The sequence below is a fragment of the Quercus robur genome, chromosome 3 (genome assembly GCF_932294415.1).
Source record: "Quercus robur chromosome 3, dhQueRobu3.1, whole genome shotgun sequence".
Lineage (NCBI taxonomy): Eukaryota > Viridiplantae > Streptophyta > Magnoliopsida > Fagales > Fagaceae > Quercus > Quercus robur.
In genome coordinates this window covers 21748347-21770970 of record NC_065536.1, presented here as the reverse complement: position 1 = coordinate 21770970, position 22624 = coordinate 21748347, and the positions used below count along the sequence as shown (strand labels likewise).

General features: G+C 33.7%; 1 protein-coding gene and 1 non-coding gene across 2 annotated transcripts; one reads left to right on the top strand and one right to left on the bottom strand.

Annotated features, from left to right (window-relative positions):
- Positions 1-228: 228 nt before the first annotated feature.
- On the bottom strand, positions 229-335 carry LOC126720169 (small nucleolar RNA R71). The gene has a single exon (XR_007653318.1). It is a non-coding gene; the product is annotated as a small nucleolar RNA R71 (small nucleolar RNA).
- A 532-nt stretch (positions 336-867) lies between these two features.
- LOC126719404 (uncharacterized) lies at positions 868-2127 on the top strand. Its single transcript, XM_050421961.1, has one exon. The coding sequence runs from the start codon at positions 868-870 to the stop codon at positions 2125-2127; it is 1260 nt and encodes a 419-aa protein (XP_050277918.1).
- The last annotated feature ends 20497 nt before the right edge of the window (positions 2128-22624 follow it).

Genomic DNA, 22624 nt, shown 5'->3' with positions numbered 1-22624 from the left:
TATCACAAGAGGATCCTAATGTCTATATTGCAAATTTCTTGGAGATTTTGTCATATTTTTAAACATAACAAAGTGACAGATGATGCGATTCGACTAAGGCTTTTTCCCTTCTCACTTAGGGATAAAGCAAAAGTTTGGTTGAATTCTTTACCACATGGCATCATTACTACATGGGAGGAGTTGGCACAAAAATTTTTAGCAAAATATTTCCCTCCCGCAAAGACAGCAAAGCTAAGGAATGATATCACCACATTCATCCAATTTGAGGGTGAATCATTATATGAAGCATGGGAGAGGTACAAAGAATTATTGCGAAAGTGTCCTCATCATGACCTTCCAGCATGGCTTCAAGTGCAAACATTCTACAATGGTCAAGGAGCTACAAACAAATCTATGATAGATGCAGCAGCTGGTGGAGCTTTAATGAGTAAAACTCATGAGGCAACCTATGAACTTCTGGAAGAATTGGCATCCAAAAACTATCAATGGCCTACAGAAAGAGCAATGCCAAGAAAGACAGCTATAGTTTTAGAACTTGATTCTATTACCTCATTGGCGGCACAAATGGCAACTTTGTCTCAACAACTAGGTAAAATGAATGTTAATGCTATTCAAACTAATGTTGTTTGTGATCATTGTTCAGGAAATCATTCAAGTCCTGACTGCCAAGTGGGAAATCCTTTTGCCCAATCAAGTTATGGACAAGCAAATTACATGTCAAATTTTCAACGTCAAAATAATCCATACTCGAACACGTACAATCCTGGATGGAGGAATCACCCCAACTTCTCATGGAGCAATAACCAAGGGCAGGCTAAACCACCTCAACAATTTCCATAGCAACAGAAGAAGTCGACACTTGAGGACATGTTCATGCAGTACATACAGAAGACAGACGTGGTGATCCAAAACAACTCAGCTTCAATCCGTAATCTTGAGGTGCAGATCGGTCAGCTCTCAAGCATGCTCACAGAAAGAACTGCAGGAACTTTGCCAAGCAACATTGTCACCAATCCGAAAGAATATTTAAAGGCAATATCATTGAGAAGTGGACGAACATATGAGGAGCCAAAAGTAACAAATGCCAAACAAGATGAAGCTGTAGATAATGAGGAGTCAAAGATGAAGGAAGCCGAGTCAGATATGAAAGAAGTGGAGCAAGCTGAGAAGATTAAGGAGAATGAAAAAGCTTCAAAATCCAAAAGATCCAGGGAAGTTACTTTTGAGACTTATTCTCCTTCAATTTATGATCCACCAATTCCTTTTCCGCAAAGATTAAGAAAAAATAATGTGGATGATCAGTTTTCTAAATTTTTAAGTATATTTAAGCAATTGCATATTAATATTCCTCTCATTGAAGCTTTGGAACAAATGCCTAAATATGCAAAATTTTTTAAGGATATTATATCAAAGAAGCGGAAATTGGAGGAGCATGAAATAGTAATGCTGACAGAGGAGAGTAGTGCAATCTTACAAAAGAAATTACCGCCTAAGTTGAAAGATCCGGGGAGTTTCACTATCCCTTGCACTATAGGAAAATTTTATTTTGATAGAGCTTTATGTGATTTAAGGGCAAGTATTAATCTAATGCCTCTCTCTGTTTTCAGGAAATTGGGTCTTGGAGAAGTAAAGCCGACCACTATCTCTTTACAATTGGCGGATAGATCTATTAAATATCCAAGAGGAGTCATTGAGGACGTATTAGTAAAAGTTGACAAGTTCATCTTCTCGGCTGACTTCATTGTCCTTGATATGGATGAGGATGAGGAGATCCCTTTGATATTGGGTCGACCTTTCCTTGCGACGGGGAGAACCTTAATTGATGTCCAGCAAGGAAAACTTGTTTTAAGGGTCAGAGAAGATGAGGTCACTTTTGATGTATTTAAGCCTATGAAATTTCCTTCCGAGACACATTCTTGTTTTCAAATAAGTGACCGAGACGTGATCATGGCCGATGAGACTTATGCAATTGATTTTCTAAAGTTACCACTTGAGGTATGTCTTACTCACTCTACACTTGTTAAATTCAAAGATGAAGAAGTCAAAGAGTGTGAAAGATATTTGGAGGCTACACCACTCTTTCCTCCTTCAATGCAACCAAAAGTGGAAGACTTAAAATCATGTTAGCCAACATCTCCACCACAGGAACCACCTAAACTTGAGCTCAAACTGCTTCCATCAAATTTAAGGTACGCTTTCTTAGGCCAAGACTTTACTTTTCCAGTTATTATTAACAGTTCTTTGAGTGATGTAGAGGAGGAAAAGTTGCTGAGAATCTTGCGGGAACACAAAAAGGCTTTGGGTTGGACCATCTCTGACATCAAAGGAATTAGTCCATCAATTTGCACACACAAGATTTTAATGGAGGATAAATATAAGCCGATTGTCCAACCCCAGAGAAGATTGAATCCATCAATGCAAGAAGTGGTGCATAAAGAAGTGCTGAAGCTATTAGATGCCGGAATTATTTATCCTATCTCGGACAGCGCATGGGTAAGTCTAGTACAAGTCGTTTGAAAAAAAAGGTGGAATATCTGTGATAAAAAATGATAATAATGAACTTATACCAACAAGGACAGTCACGAGATGGCGAATAAGCATAGATTACAGAAGACTTAATGATGCAACTCAGAAAGATCATTTTCCTTTACCTTTTATTGATCAAATGCTAGAAACACTTGCAGGGCATGCTTATTACTGTTTTCTGGATGGATACTCTAGTTATAATCAAATAGCCATCGTGCCTGAAGATCAAGAGAAGACCACTTTTACTTGTCCATATGGAACATTTGCATATAGGTGGATGCCTTTTGGCCTATGCAATGTACCAGCCACATTTCAAAGATGCATGATGTCCATCTTCTCGTACATGGTGGAAAATTTTTTAGAAGTCTTCATGGATGACTTCTCTGTCTTTGGATATTCTTTTGATAATTGTTTGTCTAACTTATCTTCAGTTTTGCAGAGATGCAAGGAGACAAATTTAGTATTGATCACTACAAAAAAAATGCCTATTAGCGACCAAGAATTTTTGACGGACCCAAAAAACCCTCTCAAAAAATCTTATTTGTGATGGCAAAATAAAGCCCTCGCAAATACTTGGTAAAATGTGAAATATTTGTGACCAACAAGAAAAGCTGTCGCAATTATGTGTTATAGCCGTCACAAATACTAATATTTTGGAGGGAAATTTTCCCTCCATATTATTTGCGAGGGACAATTAAAAATCTCTCGCAAAAAGTGTATTATTTGTGACGGTAAAAAAAAACTGTTACTAATACTAAATTATTTGCGAGGGCTAAGATCGACCTTCACAAATAATCATTAAAATGTCAAAAATTTTAGAGGGAAATGTTCCCACCAAATTATTTCCAAGGGACAATAAAAATCCCTTGCAAAAAGTTTATTTTTTGTGTGGGTTAACAATATGCCCTTACTAACACTAAATTATTTGTGAGGGCCACGATTGATCTTCGCAAAAAATCATTAAAATATTAATTTTTTTTGGAGATAAAAGTTATTCTAAAATTCAAAGAAAAATAAAAAGAAACGTATAAACATATAGCACTTTGTATTCTTTAGATGAACCTTTTGTTTACAGTCTAAAAAAAAACATTTTATATACATCCTATATAAGAAAGGTCTCTCCTTATTTTCTAAACAATTGTACCCATAAAAAAATGATAGCACTTTCAACTTCAAAATGGTAGCCTAAAATTTAAGAATTTCAGCCTTTTGTACTCTCTCTCTCTCTCAAAAGTGAATAAAAATTTCTTCCCATTAAAATAATGCATAAAAGATGACTTTATAGATCAAAGGGTAAATTACATCCAATTAGCATGAAAATTGGCATGCATGTTAAGAATATATAGAACATGTAATCCAATGGTTGGATTTTCAAAATATGAATTCAATAATAAGTTATTAGGAGATGTAACATTTTTTAGAGTTACATCACGTGTAACTTGAACCCAACTCTATATTTCTTAATTCGATGTGAATTTTGACAAATCTATCGTCAGATTACATTATCTTCATATATTTTTCATGCTTATAAAATTTCAAAGTGATCAAATATTAATTGTCATGTTATCAATCAATTGTTTAAATTCAAGCTTTTGTAATTTAAAATAATGCATAAAAGATGAGTTTATAGATCAAATGGTAAATTACATCCGATTGGCATAAAAATTGGCAAACATGTTAAGAAAATATAGAGCATGTAATCCAACAGTTGGATTTTCAAAATATGAATTCAATAATAAGTTATTGGGTGGTGTAACATTTTTTAGAATTACGTCAGGTATAACTTAAACCCAACTCTATATTTCTTAATTCGATGTGAATTTTGACAAATCTACCGTTAGATTACATTATCTTCATATATTTTTCATGCTTACAAAATTTCAAAGTGATCAAAGATTAATAGCCATGTCATCAATCAATTGTCTAGATTCAAGTTTTAGTAGTTTAAAATAATGCATAAAATATGAGTTTATAGATCAAATGGTAAATAACATCCAATTGGCATAAAAATTGGCATGCATGTTAAGACCATATAGAACATGTAATCCAACGGTTGGATTTTCAAAATATGAATTCAATAATAAGTTATTGGGTAGTATAACATTTTTTAGAGTTACGTCAAATGTAACTTGAACTCAACCCTATATTTCTTAATTCGATGTGAATTTTGACAAATCTACCGTTAGATTACATTATCTTCATACATTTTTCATGGCTATAAAATTTCAAGGTAATCAAAGATTAATAGGCATGCCATCAATCAATTATCTAAATTCAAGTTTTTGCAGTTTAAAATAATGCATAAAAAATGAGTTTATAGATCAAATGGTAAATTACATCTGATTGGCATGAAAATTTGCATGCAAGTTAAGAATATATAGAACATGTAATCCAATGGTTGGATTTTCAAAATATTAAATCAATAATAAGTTATTGGGTGATGTAACATTTTTTAGAGTTACATCATGTGTAACTTGAACTCAACTCTATATTTCTTAATTTGATGTGAATTTTGACAAATCTACCGTCAGATTACATTATCTTCATATATTTTTCATGCTTATAAAATTTCAAAGTGATCAAATATTAATTGCCATGTCATTAATCAATTATTTAAATTCAAACTTTTGTAGTTTAAAATAATGCATAAAAGATGAGTTTATAGATCAAACGGTAAATTACATCCGATTGGCATGAAAATTGGCATACATGTTAAGCAAATATAGAACATGTAATCCAACAATTGGATTTTCAAAATATGAATTCAATAATAAGTTATTGGGTGATGTAACATTTTTTAGAGTTACGTCAGGTGTAACTCGAACCCAATCCTATATTTCTTAATTCAATGTGAATTTTGACAAATCTACCGTTAGATTACATTATTTTCATAAATTTTTCATGCTTACAAAATTTCAAACTGATCAAAGATTAATAGTCATGTCATCAATCAATTGTCTAGATTCAAGTTTTAATAGTTTAAAATAATGCATAAAATATGAATTTATAGATCAAATGGTAAATTACATCCGATTGGCATGAAAATTGGCATGCATATTAAGACCATATAGAACATGTAATCTAACGGTTGGATTTTCAAAATATGAATTCAATAATAAGTTATTGGGTGGTGTAACATTTTTTAGAGTTACGTCAGGTGTAACTTAAACCCAACCCTATATTTCTTAATTCGATGTGAATTTTGAAAAATATACCGTTAGATTACATTATCTTCATATATTTTTCATGGTTAAAAAATTTCAATGTAATCAAAGATTAATCAGCATGTCATCAATCAATTGTCTAAATTCAAGTTTTTGTAGTTTAAAATAATGCATAAAAGATGAGTTTATAGAACAAATGGTAAATTACATCCGATTGGCATGAAAATTGGCATGCATGTTAAGAACATATAGAAAATGTAATCCAACGATTGGATTTCGAAAATATGAATTCAATAATAAGTTACTGGGTGGTGTAAGATTTTTTAGAGTTACATCAGGTGTAGCTTGAACCCAACCCTATATTTTTTAATTCGATATGAATTTTGACAAATCTACCGTTAGATTACATTATCTTCATATATTTTCATGCTTACAAAATTTCAAGATGATCAAAGATTAATAGCCATGTCATCAATCAATTGTTTAAATTCAAGTTTTTGTAATTTAAAATAATGCATAAAAAATGAGTTTATAGATCAAATGATAAATTACATCCGATTGGCTTGAAAATTGGCATGCATGTTAAGACCATATAAAACATGTAATCCAACGGTTGGATTTTCAAAATATGAATTCAATAATAAGTTATTACGTGGTGTAACATTTTTTTGAGTTATATCAAGTGTAACTTGAACTCAACCCTATATTTATTAATTTGATGTGAATTTTGACAAATCTACCGTTAGATTACATTATCTTTATATATTTTTCATGCTTACAAAATTTTAAGGTGATCAAAAATTAATAGGCATGTCATCATAAATATATAACTATATAACTATTTATTTACTTATTTATAAGTTCATTAGTCAAAATCCATATAATTTATTAAAAATATTTACAATTATAAGTCTATATCTTAATTAATATGCTAAACTTTAGTTAAAAACTTAAAATGTTAGCTCATTTTAATAATAATAGATAGTTTATCTATTTAATAAATACTCATTAGATATTTTTTTGTTGTTGATTTATTTAATAAATAATAATATAATAATAATAGTATTTGTGGTGCACAACACGTTATCAATTTGACAGATGGTAAAAACTTTTTCCCACTTACATTTTCATTTCCCGCACAAAATTCTCCAAAAATTTGTTCCCACTTACATTTTCATTTCCCACACAAAATTTCCATTTCTCACACAAAATTTCTCTCTAGCTCTCACACGGCCTCTCACATTCACACACACGCACACACCACCCCGCCGGCGCCGACGAGCAGAGCCCAGCCCAGCCCAGCGACGACGCCGACGACGCCGAGCCCAGCCATTGACTCCTCTCCTCCTCGATCTCTCTACTGTCAACCCATACCCATCGGCTCTCTCTCCCTCACCACAAGATCCTTTCTCCCTTTCTCCCTCTCTCACCTTACCACCCCCATACCCATTCATTTTTCCACACCATACCCATACCCATACCCATTCCGATTTTGCTGATGTTGGAAACTTGGACCACTGCGCAAAGTACTTGAACCAAAAGCTTGTTACGTATGGATTTCCGGCTTCGCTCGATCTTTTCGCCAATGATCCGGTGAGTTTTTGTCTTGATTCCTTCGGTTTTTTTGCTTTGATTCAATCGAAACTTATGTTTGTTTATTTAGGTTTCGATCGCGAGGACTTGCAATTGTATGTACTCGTTGCTTTAGCAGAGGCAGCGCGATGTTGAATTCAGAGACTCTGCTAACGAGCAAAGACAGCGGTACTGTTGGAATTGCCATAACATGTCCAATTGCTTCAAATTCACTTTGATTCTTTTATACGAAATGCTGCATCTGTGTCATGTCTAGTTCATCCAAATTCGGTTAATCACATTCGTTTAGATTGTGCATTGGGGAAAGTTGATCTGTCCTGGATTTTAATTTTTACGAATTTGACGTCTCTTAGTTCATTTTCATATCCATTCATTTGTATAGGCATATTGTGCTTGTTTGGCGTTGCTTTAGGAAGTAGAGCTCTAACTATGTAGCTTTAGCAGTGGAGCATCTGTGATTTACAACTTTAACTGAAAATCTCTTCAATGTTTGGAGTGTTTGGCATATTACAATGAATTGAAGTTCAAGATTTATAGAGCATGAACAGAGAATTCTAGAACTTTTTCTTAAAGCTCTAAATTTCAGCCTTAGTGCTTGTTTGGCATTGTTGTAGGAAGTAGAGCTTTTGTGATATAGAGTTTTATCTGAGAAGCTCTTTGGTGTTTTAAGTGTTTGGCGAATTAAGGTGAATAGTTCTTTAAAGTTCTAGATTTATAAAGTATGAATAGTGAATGGTGGTAAGTTATTTATTTGATTTTTTGTTTTGATTATTGTGAAATTTTGGGTTTGGATTTGGATACTTAACATTAGGTTATTTGTTTAATTTTCAATTTTGATTTTTGTAAAATTTGGGTTTGGATTTTGTGGTGTAATGTGTAGATACTTTATTTAATTTTTTTTTTAATGATTTTTGTGAAATTTGGGTTTGGATTTGGTGAAGTAATTTAATTTTTGTGATGCATATTTTAATTTTTGTGTTTGGGCGGCATTTTGTTATGGTTTGTTCGTACTCTTTCTTTTTGTTCATGTCTATATCACTGCACTATGGCACTTGGCTAGCGTGGTTTCTGTGTTGGAAATGGTTTTTCTGCTATGAAAAAGAGCTATGAGTTGTCGAAGGGAAAGACCCTTTATGCCTTTGAGCTTGTTTTTGTGTACTTAGAGAAGGATTAAGGCTTCCTTACATTTTTTTTAAAAATATATATCTTAGATGAAAGATTGAGAATGTGATCATGCATAGGCGTCTGATAACACGTTGTAAGGTCCAAGTGAAGTAGGCAGGCTCTCTATATTATGTGGTTTGGTTTACCAAAAAAAAAAAAAAAAGTAGTTGACAAACAAGTAGTTGCCAAAAGTGGGTGTCAAATTACCCCCATAAACAAGTAGCTTTCTCTTATTTCTCCTTCGTCCCTCTCTCAAGCCATCTATTATTATCAATCCACCAAAATAATAGTGAAGATTATTTTTGAGTATTTATATTGTTAGTAAGGATGGGAATGATTAAAGATTTGGGGTTTTTTTTTTTTCACAATCTCTTATGGGTCTTGCCCCTCTCCTACAAACAGCATTTTGACCAAGTGGGTTTTTGATTTGTGCAGGTCTGGAGTTGTCTCCACGTGAAGGCCAACTGAAAGGTATTGTCCTTCTTTTCTCATTTGTGCCATTGTTTCTTCTTTTTCTTCTATTTTTCATGATGTGGTCTTCTTCCTTCTTTCTCTTTTTTTTTTTTTTCAACCTGTTGCTTCTTGTTCTTTGTTTTAAGAATTCCACCGTACACATATGCCTTAAGAGAATTGAAGATGCTCATTTTTTTCTCCACTTGGTCACATATGCTTGCAATACTTTAATGTATTTAAAAAAAAAATTGAAAAAGAAAATCCTTGACCTTACTCTGCAAAACATATGCTTCTTGTTGCTGTTGTTGTTGTTGAATATGTCATGCTGATACTCACTTATTATTAACTTACTCTGCAACTTAGATTTACCTATCAGCAAATTTGAGCACCATAACTCATTGTTCCCACTATTTGTGTAATGCAGTTGGTCTTTCCACTTTTAGTTCCATGTTTGATATTCTCTCAACTTGGTTTTATTTCCATGTTTGATATTCTCTCAACTTGGTCAAGCTATCACTATTGAGAAAATGCTTGAATGGTAACAATTATACTTTTCAATCTATGATTTCAAAGCACCAGAATGATTTTTTTTTTCTTTCTTTCTTTTTAATTACAATTTCATTCTTTTACAGGTGGTTTATTTGGACTATGTGGTTTTGCCAAAGGGTATAATTTTGATTTGCTTTTTGGTTAATGGTTTTAGATGCTCGTTGATGATATTGGAGACGTGACAATTACTAATGATGGTGCTACAATATTGAAGATGCTATAATTTTTTGATGGCTTTTTGTGTACAAAGAACCACATTTAAACAATTGCATTTTTTGGAAGTGTTGAAGGATTTGTTTAAATACTTTGGAACTTTGATAATGGTTATAGACAATGTTATGTATTTGATAATATATTTCTATGTTAATATAATGTTAGTTTGAAGACATTTGTGGTGTTATCTAGTTACATTTGTGGTATTGTCTTAGTGGAGCTAAAATTATTATAGGTTATTTGTAATAGATACGTGGGTTTAGAACCCAGGAGGAAAAAAAAAAAAAAAAAATCACCTATAGCGGCGGGCAAAAACTGCCGCGAAAGGACTAACATTTTAATATAATTGAATACCTATAGTAGCGTTTATCGCCTGTTGCTAAAGCTTCAAACATATAGCGGTGGTTTTGGCCCGCCGCAATAGTACAGTTTTTTTGTAGTGCAAATAACTAATTGCGAGGGTATAAAGGCCCTCACAAATAGTTGTTAACGACGACTGTTTCCCCTCGCTAAAAATAAGTCGTCAACTTTTCTTGTCGTTTGGTAATATATTTGTGAGGGCGGATTTTTTCAGTAACAACGGTGGATTGCCCTCGTAAATTATCTATTTGCGAAGGATTGCCCTCGTAATTTTTAGGAATCATTCTCATTGCTTAAGTCCAGTGTTAATTCTTTACTTGATCTTGTTTAATTTGATATGATCATTAATCATTGTGCATACCTAGAGAAATTTTATGTGAATTTTGTAAATTTGGATGGTCTCTACTTATTCTAGAACTTGTTGAATTATACAGAATATTACTTGGGAAGTGATTTAGGCATTCTTTGAATTGATTGAGCCTTTCAAGCTTACCTCTTTATTATCTTTATCTCTAGTTACCCAACTGATCTATTCTTACACTGGGTTGAAGAAAAGAGAAGATATATGAGCGTTTGTATAAAAAAAAAAAAAAATTGTAGGAAGTTCCATTTACTCCAATGTTTTGAGTTGCTTAGTAACTAGGGGTATTCATTGCCAATGTTTACTCTTATGTCAAACCGTAACTTGAAATATGAGTATGCAAAAGCACTTCAAGTTTGTGATTTGTTGAGTAACTAGGTGCATCCATCACAAATGCCTGCATTCACGTCAAAAGATAAGTGACGACTTGAAGTAAGTAAAAAAAAAATATATAAAAAAATATAAAAAATTTTGATGAAGAGAGGTATTTTGAGATATTCAAAGGATTGAGAAAAATTATATTTTAGAAGTGAGAGTTATATATTTGCTTAAATCTTATCTTTTCTTTATAGCCCTCAGTATAGCCATACATCACAAGCCTAATAAAGACCTATTGATCCTGGGAAATATTTTGTTTTATATTAGTGGAGAGTGATTTAAAAAGCAAGCTTTTGGAGTTTTTAGAGATCCGTACTTATTTACTTGTTTGCAAAAAACTATCCGGGAAGCTAATGATGAAGTGAGAATGATAATGCGATGGAGTTGAGTTTTGAATTAACTTTTGGACTTGATTAATTTGGAATGACTCCTTTGAATTATAAGCTTTCTGCAGATCTTTGAGGCAAGAAGAATTTTTTTAAAAAATTTATGAAGCAAAGCTTGTTTTAGTTGTTCTTTTTTTTTTTTCTTTCTTTCTTTGCTCGAGGACTAGCAAAGTTTAAGTTTGGGGGAATTTGATAAGTGTAATTTTTACATGATTTTTATCATCCTCTTATTTATTAAAATTGCTAGTTTTCCTTTATTTCTTTTGATTTGATTTGATTTTTATTTATATTTATCTATTCATTTGTACTTTGAAGGAATGAGAAGATTTCAGATTAATCAACAAGGGCTTTACATGCAAAGTGGGGCTAGGCCAATTGAATCAAGTCAACTTACATCCAACTAGGCATGAATTCAAGAGAAGACCAACCCAATTAAATTCAAGTCCAATTGGAGCAAGGAATCAAAGGAAAGTTGCACCAAATCCAAGTCCAATTCGGATTAGGATTCCAGCCTGCACATCAGTTAGTATTTTCAGCATAACTTTGGGCTCAGATGTCCAATCGAGATGATTCAAGTTGGGCTCGAATGTTAAATTAAAGGGCTACAACTTTGTAGTTTACCAAAAGTCCGAATTCTGAAGCTAAATGGGCCAAAATTGTCAGTTAAGTGAAGCCTAAAAATCTGGGATTTTCTCCAAACGGAAATAGGATTCCTGACCTATTTAAAGGCTCTTTAGGGAAAAAAGAGGGAGGAGAAACCTGAGAGGAAAAGGGTGTGCCGCATTTGAAGAATTTTCTTTGGAGTCTTTCTGAGGACAAAGGGGCGCCACTTCATGTTGATCAACCAATTCCCATGAAAGACATAAGTTTTATTTGTTTTCTTTTCAATTTTATTATGAACTAAATTTTATTTTCTAGAGCATTGATGTAGTCTAGCAATGAACACACAATTTATATTCTGAGTTATTTTATTTTTAATATTTCCATGATTGAGTGTTTAATTCTTATTCTTAATGCTTAATGTTTCTTTTTACGAATTATTGATTGATCAATTGAATGACAATCAGACCGAGATGTGATTTGTTATTTTAGTTTTTGAATTAAACACCATTAGTTGAGCGAAAGTAGAGATGCTTTACCGCAATTAGTGTGATTTTTAAGAAAATTCAAAGTACGTAATGAGTCTCCAATTAATTAAATTTGCATAGAGATATGGAATTGTTAGTTGAAGATATTTTTGATATTATTCGAGAGAAGATATTGAATACTATTTAATCATCAACGGGAAGATTATTAGAATTTAATAATTAGGAAGAATAAATTGTGTGGGATTTGTTAGGTGAAATCAACTGCTCTAGATCCATTCTTATTATATTTTTATACTGTTAGATTTTTACGCTTTGTTAATTCTTTTTATTTGTAAATTTATTTTTATTAAATAGTTTAATTTAATTCAGATAGTAGAACATTCCATTTATTTTCGATTTTCTAAATAGTAATTAATTTAGTGAATTTTGGTATTCAATAACACAGTTAATCCCTATGGCCCTATGGGTTCGATATTCGTTTTCTAAAAACACTTTACTACTTGTTATGATTCTGTGCACTTGTAGATTATTTTTCGTGAACAATTATCTCAAAAGGTCTTAAATTGTTACTTACTGCAAAGAATTAGTAGATATTGTTTGTTCGTTTAGACCCCTTAAAGCAGATTGTTTAACCTAATATATTAACCAAGTGATTATTTAGATTAATTATTCAAATCTAGGTTAAGCACAAATAGCATATCACGCAAAGCAAAGGAAAATAAATAACACCACAATATGATGACCTAGGAAAACCGATGAAACAAATTGTTTCAATGTAAAAACTTGGTGAGGATTTGATCTAGCTATCTTCAAGGTAAAGTAAATCCACTCTAAGAGAATTGAAGTTTTTACAATCAGATTTAACCCTAAATCTATTGCTACTCCAATAGTAACATACTAACATGACCACATGCAAGCTCCGAATCCACGGACTCCTTCTCCTCTTGGACTTACACCAACACAAGCTACCTTTCTTGTGACTTTGAGATCCCACTCAAAAGTTTCAGATCATCGTCAATAATGATCTTGATACAGCAACTATGTTCTACCAATGCTTGATTGTAATTTTGGCTCCGATAGATTCTTGTGTAGTTAGAAGGTACAATACCTCTCAAATCTCACAAAGAGTAACACACAAGTCTTCCAAAAGTATTCAAAACATGGCTAGAGTTTCCCTTTTATATTTAGAGAAGTTTAGATGAAAACCTAAACATTTTCGTGTGCTTGGACCTGTTTAAAAATATTGCAGAAAAACTGGACCTTTGATTTTCAATCGGTTCTAGCCTAATTCTCGATCGGTCGAGCAAGGCAAAACCACACTTCCTTTTTCTGGAATCAACTGATATGTTTTGTCATCGATTTGCCAACACAATACAAAAATGATTCTAAATATTTAAATCTAAACCTTTAGAACCTAACAATCTCTCCCTTTAGCAATCCATGACAAAACACACATAAATAATGAAATGCTTAAATTTAAATACCAGCCCAAATACAAGTTATTGCCCTAATACAATTCTTACACAACTACTAACTATTAGCTGCTAATATAGACAACAACTATTGAAATAATTAACTTGTAAATTCCTGAAACACTGAAAACAAACCATAAACGCATGTATGGAAAATACAAGTACCATAATGTACGTAAATATCTAAACTTTAATTCACAAAACATATAAAGAGACATCACTAATGAATAACCTCATCATCAAAAACTATCATAACCAATAAGCACATCAATGTTTGTGAATCAAGAACATAAACACTAAACAAATATAAACAATAAAAATATAAACAACAAAACCCAAAAAAAAAGTACATCAAACTCCCTTAAATACAATAAATCTACTTCCCCTATGTACAAAAAGTCCTAAATCTACTCTCCCTTTTTGTTACGAATTGCCAAAGGCAAAATCAGTCCTTAAAGGGTGGAGAAGGTGGAAAAACACTCCTATACTCTATAAAATCTGCTTTCAAAGAGGTAACCTCCATCAACAATTCATCAAGAAGCTATCCAGGTGTAGCCTGTGTAGTCATAAAGGACTCCATCATGGCACGAAGTGAGAGAGGAGGGGCAAATGTAGGATCAACATCATTAGCACCACCAGAAGGATCCTCAGCAGCAGTTGGATGCTTAAAAGTCTCCTCAACAGTAGGCATAGTACCAGAGGCATGAGCTGTAGTATAAGCTTCTCCTTGTGATCTCTTAAACATCCCAATGTTTGGCTCAGCACTCTTCATCTATGCTTGTCGCTATCTAAGATAGGTGGCTCCTATGGGGGCAGTGATATGTACTAACTCTAAAGGAGGAAACTCAGACAACCCTAAAAACCTCAAAATCCTAAATATAAACATAGGAAAGAACAACTTTTGATTCTTACCCTTACTACTAGAGATATCAACAATGGTTTGGATAAACATGGAAGGAAAACACATGGAACCATCAGTGACAAAAGCATAAAGAAAAGCACATCTATCTATAGGAACGGTATACACATGTAAAATGGGATAGATGTTATGACAAGTAATCCTTAAATACAAAGAATTAAGCTTAGTGAATTCAGAAGAATTGATTCTTGGTTCAGTACCCCAAGAAACTGGACGACCACAAAGAAGTGACATCATGTCATCAATAGCAAGAAACTCAGTGTATGGGTATGTGGGTTTACAATCAAATTTAACCCTAAATCTATTACTATCTCCAGTAGTAACTTACTGACATGATCACGTGCAAGCTCCGAATCCACAAACTCCTTCTCTTCTTGGACTTACACCAACACAAGCCGACTTGCTTGTGACTTTGAGATCCCACTCAAAGGTTTCAGATCACCATCAGTAATGATCTTGATGCAGCAACTATATTCTACCGATGCTTGATTGTAATTTTGGCTCCGGTAGATTCTTGTATAGTTAGAAGATACAAAACCTCTAAGATCTCACAAAGAGGAACATACAAGTCTTCTAAAAGTCTTCAAAACGTGACTAGGGTTTCATTTTTATATGTAGAGAAGTTTAGATAAAACCCTAAACATTTTCACGGGCTTGGGCCTATTTAAAAATTCTGCAAAAAAACTGGACCTCCAATTTTCGATCGGTCAAGGAAGGCAGAACCACACTCCCTTTTTCCTACAATCAGCTGGACTTGAACCTTGAAACAACCACTTTTAAGCATTGCCTAAAAATTTAGACTAAACATGTTTTGTTCTCAGTTTGTCAACACGATACAAAAATGATTCTAAATATTTAAATCTAAATCTTAAGAACTAGATACAATTTTTTTTATAAATTTTTATATATTTATCCTTTATCTTATCTTAATATATTCACGTTTACTTTATTTCAGCTTAGATTGAAAATTACTCCGCAAAGATATTCGCTCCGGAAAGCTCTTTCTCACTCCGAATTCCATTGTTTACAAGGTTACGAAGATTGAAAATTACTAATTTTCAAAATTGATAAAATTTTATTTCAAAAATAATATATTTAATAATATCACCTTAAAGAACTAAAATTTCTAAAGTAAACAATTGTTTTGTTGAAAACTAAGAGACTGCCTCTATATTGGTAGGCATATGAACTCAATATAAAATACAAGTGCTATACAAATATGTGCACAGTACAAGATATATGTGTGAGGACTGATGAGCAAGTAAACTACAGTGGCCTAACCTGGGCCTTGTAGTCTAGTGGTACCCGGTTCCGTATGTAACAATTAGCTCGGAGGTTCTATCTCCCGCAATTACCTAGCCAAAAAAAAAAAAAAAATACCTCCGGTGGCCTAGAGCCCAATAGGCTTGTGCACTAGTAACGGCACATACGGGAGTAAGCTGATTCTCAGCTCCAGCTTTCTTGAAGCGCGTGTGAGGATGGCTAGTGAGTGTGTTAGCTTTGATAAATGGAAGTAGCCTGATTTTAATAGTTGGGCCACATATATAATGCGTGGCCAAGTTTTGATTGTGAGGACCATTTGTCTTGTTTCATAGTTTTTGGGCTAGGCTGAGGTTAGTGTGTTTAAAGCCCAAATGTATAAATGGTGTTTGGATTGGGAAGCCTGAGTTTGCGGAACTTGAGCTGTAAAAAATGGTTTATGAATAGAGATTGCGGCATGGGTTTGACTGCTAAGGGATTTGCCATTTATTGCTTGCCATTGATGACCTACGACCATGTTTGTGAGGGCATGTGTGCAGGCTTGAGCGTCATTGTATAGTTGTATTATGCCTTACCTCTCAAATTATTTAGTATTTTATTTGTAAGGGATTTGTTCCCTCTAATGTTTTCTATGATATGGCTAGGGAGTTTCAGATTTGAAACAAAAATTCATTTCTTCATTAAAAATCACAGAATTTTTAATATTGAAAAAAAATGAGAGAGAAATGGATTCAATAGAGTATAGGTTACACAAAAGAATTTTTGATAATGGTTATTTATCGATTTTTAAGAGTTCAAATAGCCTATTTATAGACTATTGAGATCCAAAATGTGATCAAGAACCAGGCCCATGGAAGTAAGAAAGGCCCAGCCCGCTAGAAATGAAAGAATATAAAGAAGGTGATGAAATAAAGAGGAACCCGGCCTGTGAGAGTGAAAAAGATGGGTCTTATGCCTAAGAAAAGGAAGGATAAATGGAAAGTTGGCCCAACAACATGAAGAAATCCTAGTGATTAAAGAAGCCCAATGAAAAGAAAGGAAAAGTGAAGAGTAGGTAGGATTTGGGCCCAAAAATACACGAGGATTTGCTAGGCATAGGAAGCAAATCCTCAAGGAAAACCAAAGCATGCTAAGCAGGATATGGACAACTCAGGATATGTCTCAAAGGAAGCACGAAGAACCAAGACAATTGAGCCCTCTTGAACTATACAGCATCAAAAGATACTATTTGTTAAAGGATGAAGCTTGAGGTTACAGAGCATCTTGCAGTTGCAACAGATAGAAAGCAAGAAATAGAGATGCTACAAGTCATATTGTACTAGCATTTCTAAAGCTACAAGTTGTTTAATATAATACTAAGGTAATTAGTTATTTTACAATGGATACGTGTTAGTCCTATATTGGTAGATTGATTAGTTAGTTAGTTTGTTAGTAGTTTGTTAGATTTTCCCGCCTTGCTCTTACTGTATATAAGGAACAGAGCTTGCATAATTATTCAATACGCAAAATCATTCACATACGATTCTCTTTCCTTTGGTTTCCTTGAATTCCTCTATTGTTGAAGGTGTATGTGCTTGAATTCTAACATGGTATCAGAGCTGAACTAGTTGAGAGCTTCAATATAGTACTCATTGAATTCACTAGTTCGATCTCTTACTTGTAATTTTTCTTGCAGTGCTTTAGTTTTAGATCAAGTAGAAAATTCTTCTCTATTTTTTCTCTTGATTCTTGCACTGTTTTTCTTTTCCCTTAGATCTTGAATTTCTTTTGCAATTTCAAGAAAATTGAATTAAAAACTTAGGGTTTGTGAAATTGAATTCTTCTTTTGAATCCTATTTTGACCAGTGAAATTTAGTTTTCAATTCTTGCGGTGAAAATCTTAGGGTTTTGTAATTGAATTTCCATTTGGATCTTGATTTGATAAGTGTAATTCATTTTGATTTTGTGGCGAAAACCTTGGGATTACTGCAATTGTCTATTCCTTTGTTGATCTAGTTCAAATTTTTTGAATCTTGATTGTAGTATATCAATCTTTGGATAGCCAGAATTTGAGTTTGTAGATATGGGTGGTAGTACATCAAGCACCTCTGTTCCAACTTCTCCAACTATTCAACCATGGGAAAATTCCTCCAGTCCTTATTTCTTGTCTAATAGTGACAATCTTGGTGTTCCTCTTGTTGTTCAACACCTCACTGAAGAGAATTACAGCACCTCAAGTAGAGCTGCTCTCATTGCTTTGGATGCTAAAACCAAACTAGGCTTCATTGATGGTTCTATACCAAAACCTCAGTCCATTGATCATCCTTGTTATATTGCTTGGTGTAAGTGCAATAGCACTGTTCTTGCTTGGTTGTTTAATTCCATTTCAAGGGATTTGCAACCTCGTGTGATTTATTTCAAGACAGTAAGGGAGGTCTAGCTTGATTTGTTGCATAGGTTTTCATAGGGGAAAGGTCCTTGTATTTTTGAGTTGAAAAAGGAGGTTTGCTCTTTGGCTCAAGAAGATTTGACCATCAATGGTTAATCCCGTTCACTGCCCATGCTTTCGCACTCCAGCGTCAATAGGGACCCTTACTATACCAAATTTAAGGGACTGTGGCAAGAACTCTCAAAATATAGGACCTGTTCCTGTGGTCATCAAGCAAAAAAATGTGTCATGGGGACTTATCTTACTTGTCACAAGCATATGTATTTTATAAATTATCACAAACCTCAATCTTTTCTAATGGGTCCTAATGATATCTATGCATCAGTGAGAGGACAAATTCTGCTAGTGGACCCCATTCCCTCTTTGAGCAAAGTGTTCTCTCTTTTGCTCCAAGTTGAAAAACAAAGGAAATTGGGAAAAACATTCAACACTGAATCCTTAACTTTGGCAATAAAAAACAATGCTTCTTCCACTAAAGGATTCAACAAGGGTAAGTCAAGGAGACCCCATTGTACTCATTGTGGGATTTTAGGCCATGTGGTTGACAAATGCCACAAATTGCATGGCTACCCACCTGGCTACAAGTTTAAGAACAAGGATCAACAAGGTGGAAGTTCTTTTGCCAACACTATTGTTGTTACTAATAATTTTGAGGAGAATGTGAATCTTACTCAAGCAGAATATCAACAACTCCTTAGTTTGTTGAATACGCAAGCTCATTTTGGTACACAAACACCACTGGAGTCCACTTCTGACCCTCATCAGGCTACTACCATCATTACTCAACCATCACTAGGTCTTCAAGAGCATGAGATGTTAGGTACATGGTCTTCCCCTCAATTTCCAAAATTACCTTTTAATTCCTTAGAGTATTTACTATTTTCTTCTCATGTTAATACTTCACATATCACATCCAATGATTGGATTTTAGACAATGGAGCCACTAATCATATGGTTCATTCGATTAAATTTTTCACATCTATCACATTTGTTGTTCAGATCTCTATTAGATTACCTAATGAAGATGTTGCCAAAGTTACTCATATTGGAACTGTTAATTATCTTCTACTCTAATCTTAGAGAATGTGCTTTGTATTCCCAAATTTTCCTTTAGTAAACTGACCCAATCTCCTTCTTGTTGTTGCATTTTTCTTTCACATTATTGCTTTATTCAAGACTTGCAACCTTCAAAGATAATTGGGTTGGGTAAAAAGCAAGGAGGCCTCTACACTCTATAGTCTACATCTTCTTCCACTCTTCCAAAATCTATAATAGACATCATTTCTAGCTTGTCCTCTCTTAGTTTAGGTGGTTCTATAAATGCTTGTACTACTGCATCTATCACAGATGATTCAAGCTTTTGGCATTTTAGTTTAGGACATCCTTCTACACAAAGATTAGCTTTGTTGCATTCTATTGTACCTGATATTGTTTCTTGCATCAATAATAATACTTTTGATTGTACTATATGTCCTCTTGCCAAGCAGAAGAGATTACCTTTTCCCACTTCCATACACACCTTTTATTCTTGTTTTGATTTAGTGCATGCTAATATTTAGGGTCCTTACTCTACTCCTTCTTTAAATGGCTCAAGGTACTTTCTTACCATTTTGTATGACTATAGTAGGTGCACCTAGATTTTTCTATTATCACAAAAGTCTAATGCATCTTCTCTAATTCAATCCTTTTATAATATGGTGCTTACTTAGTTTCACTCTACCATTAAAGCAATCAGATCAGATAATGGCCCTGAATTTGAATTACAGTCCTTTTAGGGATTATTCACCAATTATCTTGTGTAGAAACCCCTCAACAAAACTCCACTATTGAAAGGAAACACCAACAACTTCTTAATGTGGCTAGGACCTTAAGATTTCAAGCTAATTTGCCTTTCAAATTTTGAGGTGACTATGTTCTTATTGCCACTTATCTCATCAATAGAATTCCTAGTCCCTTATTAGACAATGTCACACCTTATAAGAAGTTGTTAGGCCATCCACCTGCTTATGCTCACCTTAGGGTGTTTGGTTGCCTTTGTTATGCTTCCACATTGAGCAGAAACAGATCTAAATTTGATCCTAGAGCAAGAGTTTGCATCTTTCTTGGTTACACATATGGTATTAAAGGTTAAAAGTTGTATGATTTAGCCAACAGAACATGTTTCTTTTCTAGAGATCTCATTTTCAAAGAATATGTTTTTCCTTTTAGATCTTGGCTTTCAAACACTATTCCACCTCCTGAGCCAGTTGATCACTCCATGTTTCCTTCTCATCCTTGTGCTTCTGGTCAATCTCCTCCTCCTACTTCTGTTACTACTCCTTTACCTACTGTCTGTGTTGAGCTTTCTCCAACTTTTAATATTTGTGATACTATTGTACCACCTGATGAATTTTCTAATCTTGTTCATTCTAGTACTTCACTTCCTGATACTCCACTCCCATATGTTCCTCCACCTGAACCTCCTATTGTTGAGAATGCTATACCTCTTAGACATTCCTCTAGGGTGCATAAACCTCCTACCTATCTTAGGGATTATCACAGTAATCTTGTCTCTACTTCAGTCTTGGCCTCAGCTTCACTTATCTCTTCATCTGACTCCAATGCTTCAAGTTCAGGTATCTTATATCCTTTATACTCCTAGTTTTGGCAACAAAGGGGAGGTGTGCAAGCTCACAAAATCTCTGTATGGACTTAAACAAGCTAGCAAATAGTGGTCTGCTAAGCTTTCTTCCACCATTATCAACCATGATTTTGTTCAGTCCAAATCAGACTATTCAGTGTTTACCAGAATTCAAAGAGGTTCTATCATCATCCTTTTGGTTTATGTTGATGATATTTTGATAGCTAGTAATGATGTGGATGTTGTCAATGTCTTCAAATAGTTTCTGGATAACAAGTTTAAACTTAAAGACTTAGGTACTCTTAAGTACTTCTTAGGTCTTGAAGTTGCTTGAACAACTAAGGGTCTGTCCTTATGTCAATGAAAATTCACTCTTGAGCTGTTGACAAATATAGGTTTACTAGCTTGTAAGCCTTCAAATGTTCCTATGGATTAATCTGTCAAACTGAGTAGTGGAGTTGGAGATGACGTTCCTGATCCTTCATTGTATAGAAGATTATTTGGGAAATTGTTACATTTGGCTTTGACAAGACCAGACATCAACTATTCAGTTCACAAGTTGAGTCAATTCATGAGTGCTCCCAAGTTGCCACATCTATAAGCTGCTTCCAAGATTCTTAAATACTTGAAGAAGACACTAAGACAAAGTCTCTTTCTATGTACAGATTCAAAATTGCAATTGAAGTGTTATTGTGATGCTGTTTGGGCAGCATGTGTGGATACCTAAAGGTCTGTCTCTGGTTTTTGTATCTTTTTAGATGAGTCCTTGATATCTTGGAAGTGCAAGAAGAAACAAGTGGTTTTCAGGTCTTTTGCTGAGTCTGAGTACAAAGCTATGGCTGCTGTCACTATAGCGAGATAGTGTGGTTAATTGCATTGCATGATACCTTTGGTGTTCAACACAAACAACTAGTTGCACTTTATTGTGATAGCAAAGCATCCGTCTATATTGCTGCCAATCTAGTGTGCCACAAGAGGACCAAACACATTGAGGTCGATTGTCACTTCATTAGGGAGAAAATCCAAGATAGAGTGATCAAGACTTTTCATGTTCCTACATAGCATCAGTTGAAAGACTTTTCATGTTCCTACATGTACAACCGAGTGAAATGGAGTTTCTTGGGAAATGTAATGCCTTGGATGGGTTTCTATATGAGAAGTGGATTTAGACTAGTGTCACAACAATTACATACTTTGTATTGTTGAATTGAGTATTAAAGTTTCATCTCACTGTCTAAGAATTTGTGTCAAGGGAATCCGTTATTTTCTTGTTTGTAAATTCTGTATGCAAACTACAAAGGTCATGTAGCACTCTTGAACTATACATCATCAAAAGATAGTATTTGTTAAAGGATGAAGCTTGAGGTTATAGAGTAGCTTACAGTTGCAACAGATAGAAAGCAAGAAACAAAGACGCTATAAGTCATATTGTACAATTATTTCTAAAGCTACAAGTTGTTTAATATAATACTAAGGTAATTAGTTAGTTTACAGATATTCAATACACAAAATCATTCACATATGATTCTCTCTTCTTTTGGTTTCTAATAACAGCTTAATTTTGCATATTTATATTATTATTAAAAAGCATTATCATATTTATTTTAAGTTAATTCATGTATTTTATAGTTGATTTTGGAATAATTCTGAATAATCAATTTTGTGCTTAATTGAATTTTAATGCATGAAT

Excerpts from the sequence above, each read along its gene's own strand:
- LOC126719404 (XM_050421961.1), top strand. The coding sequence starts at position 868 with ATGTTCATGCAGTACATACAGAAGACAGACGTGGTGATCCAAAACAAC.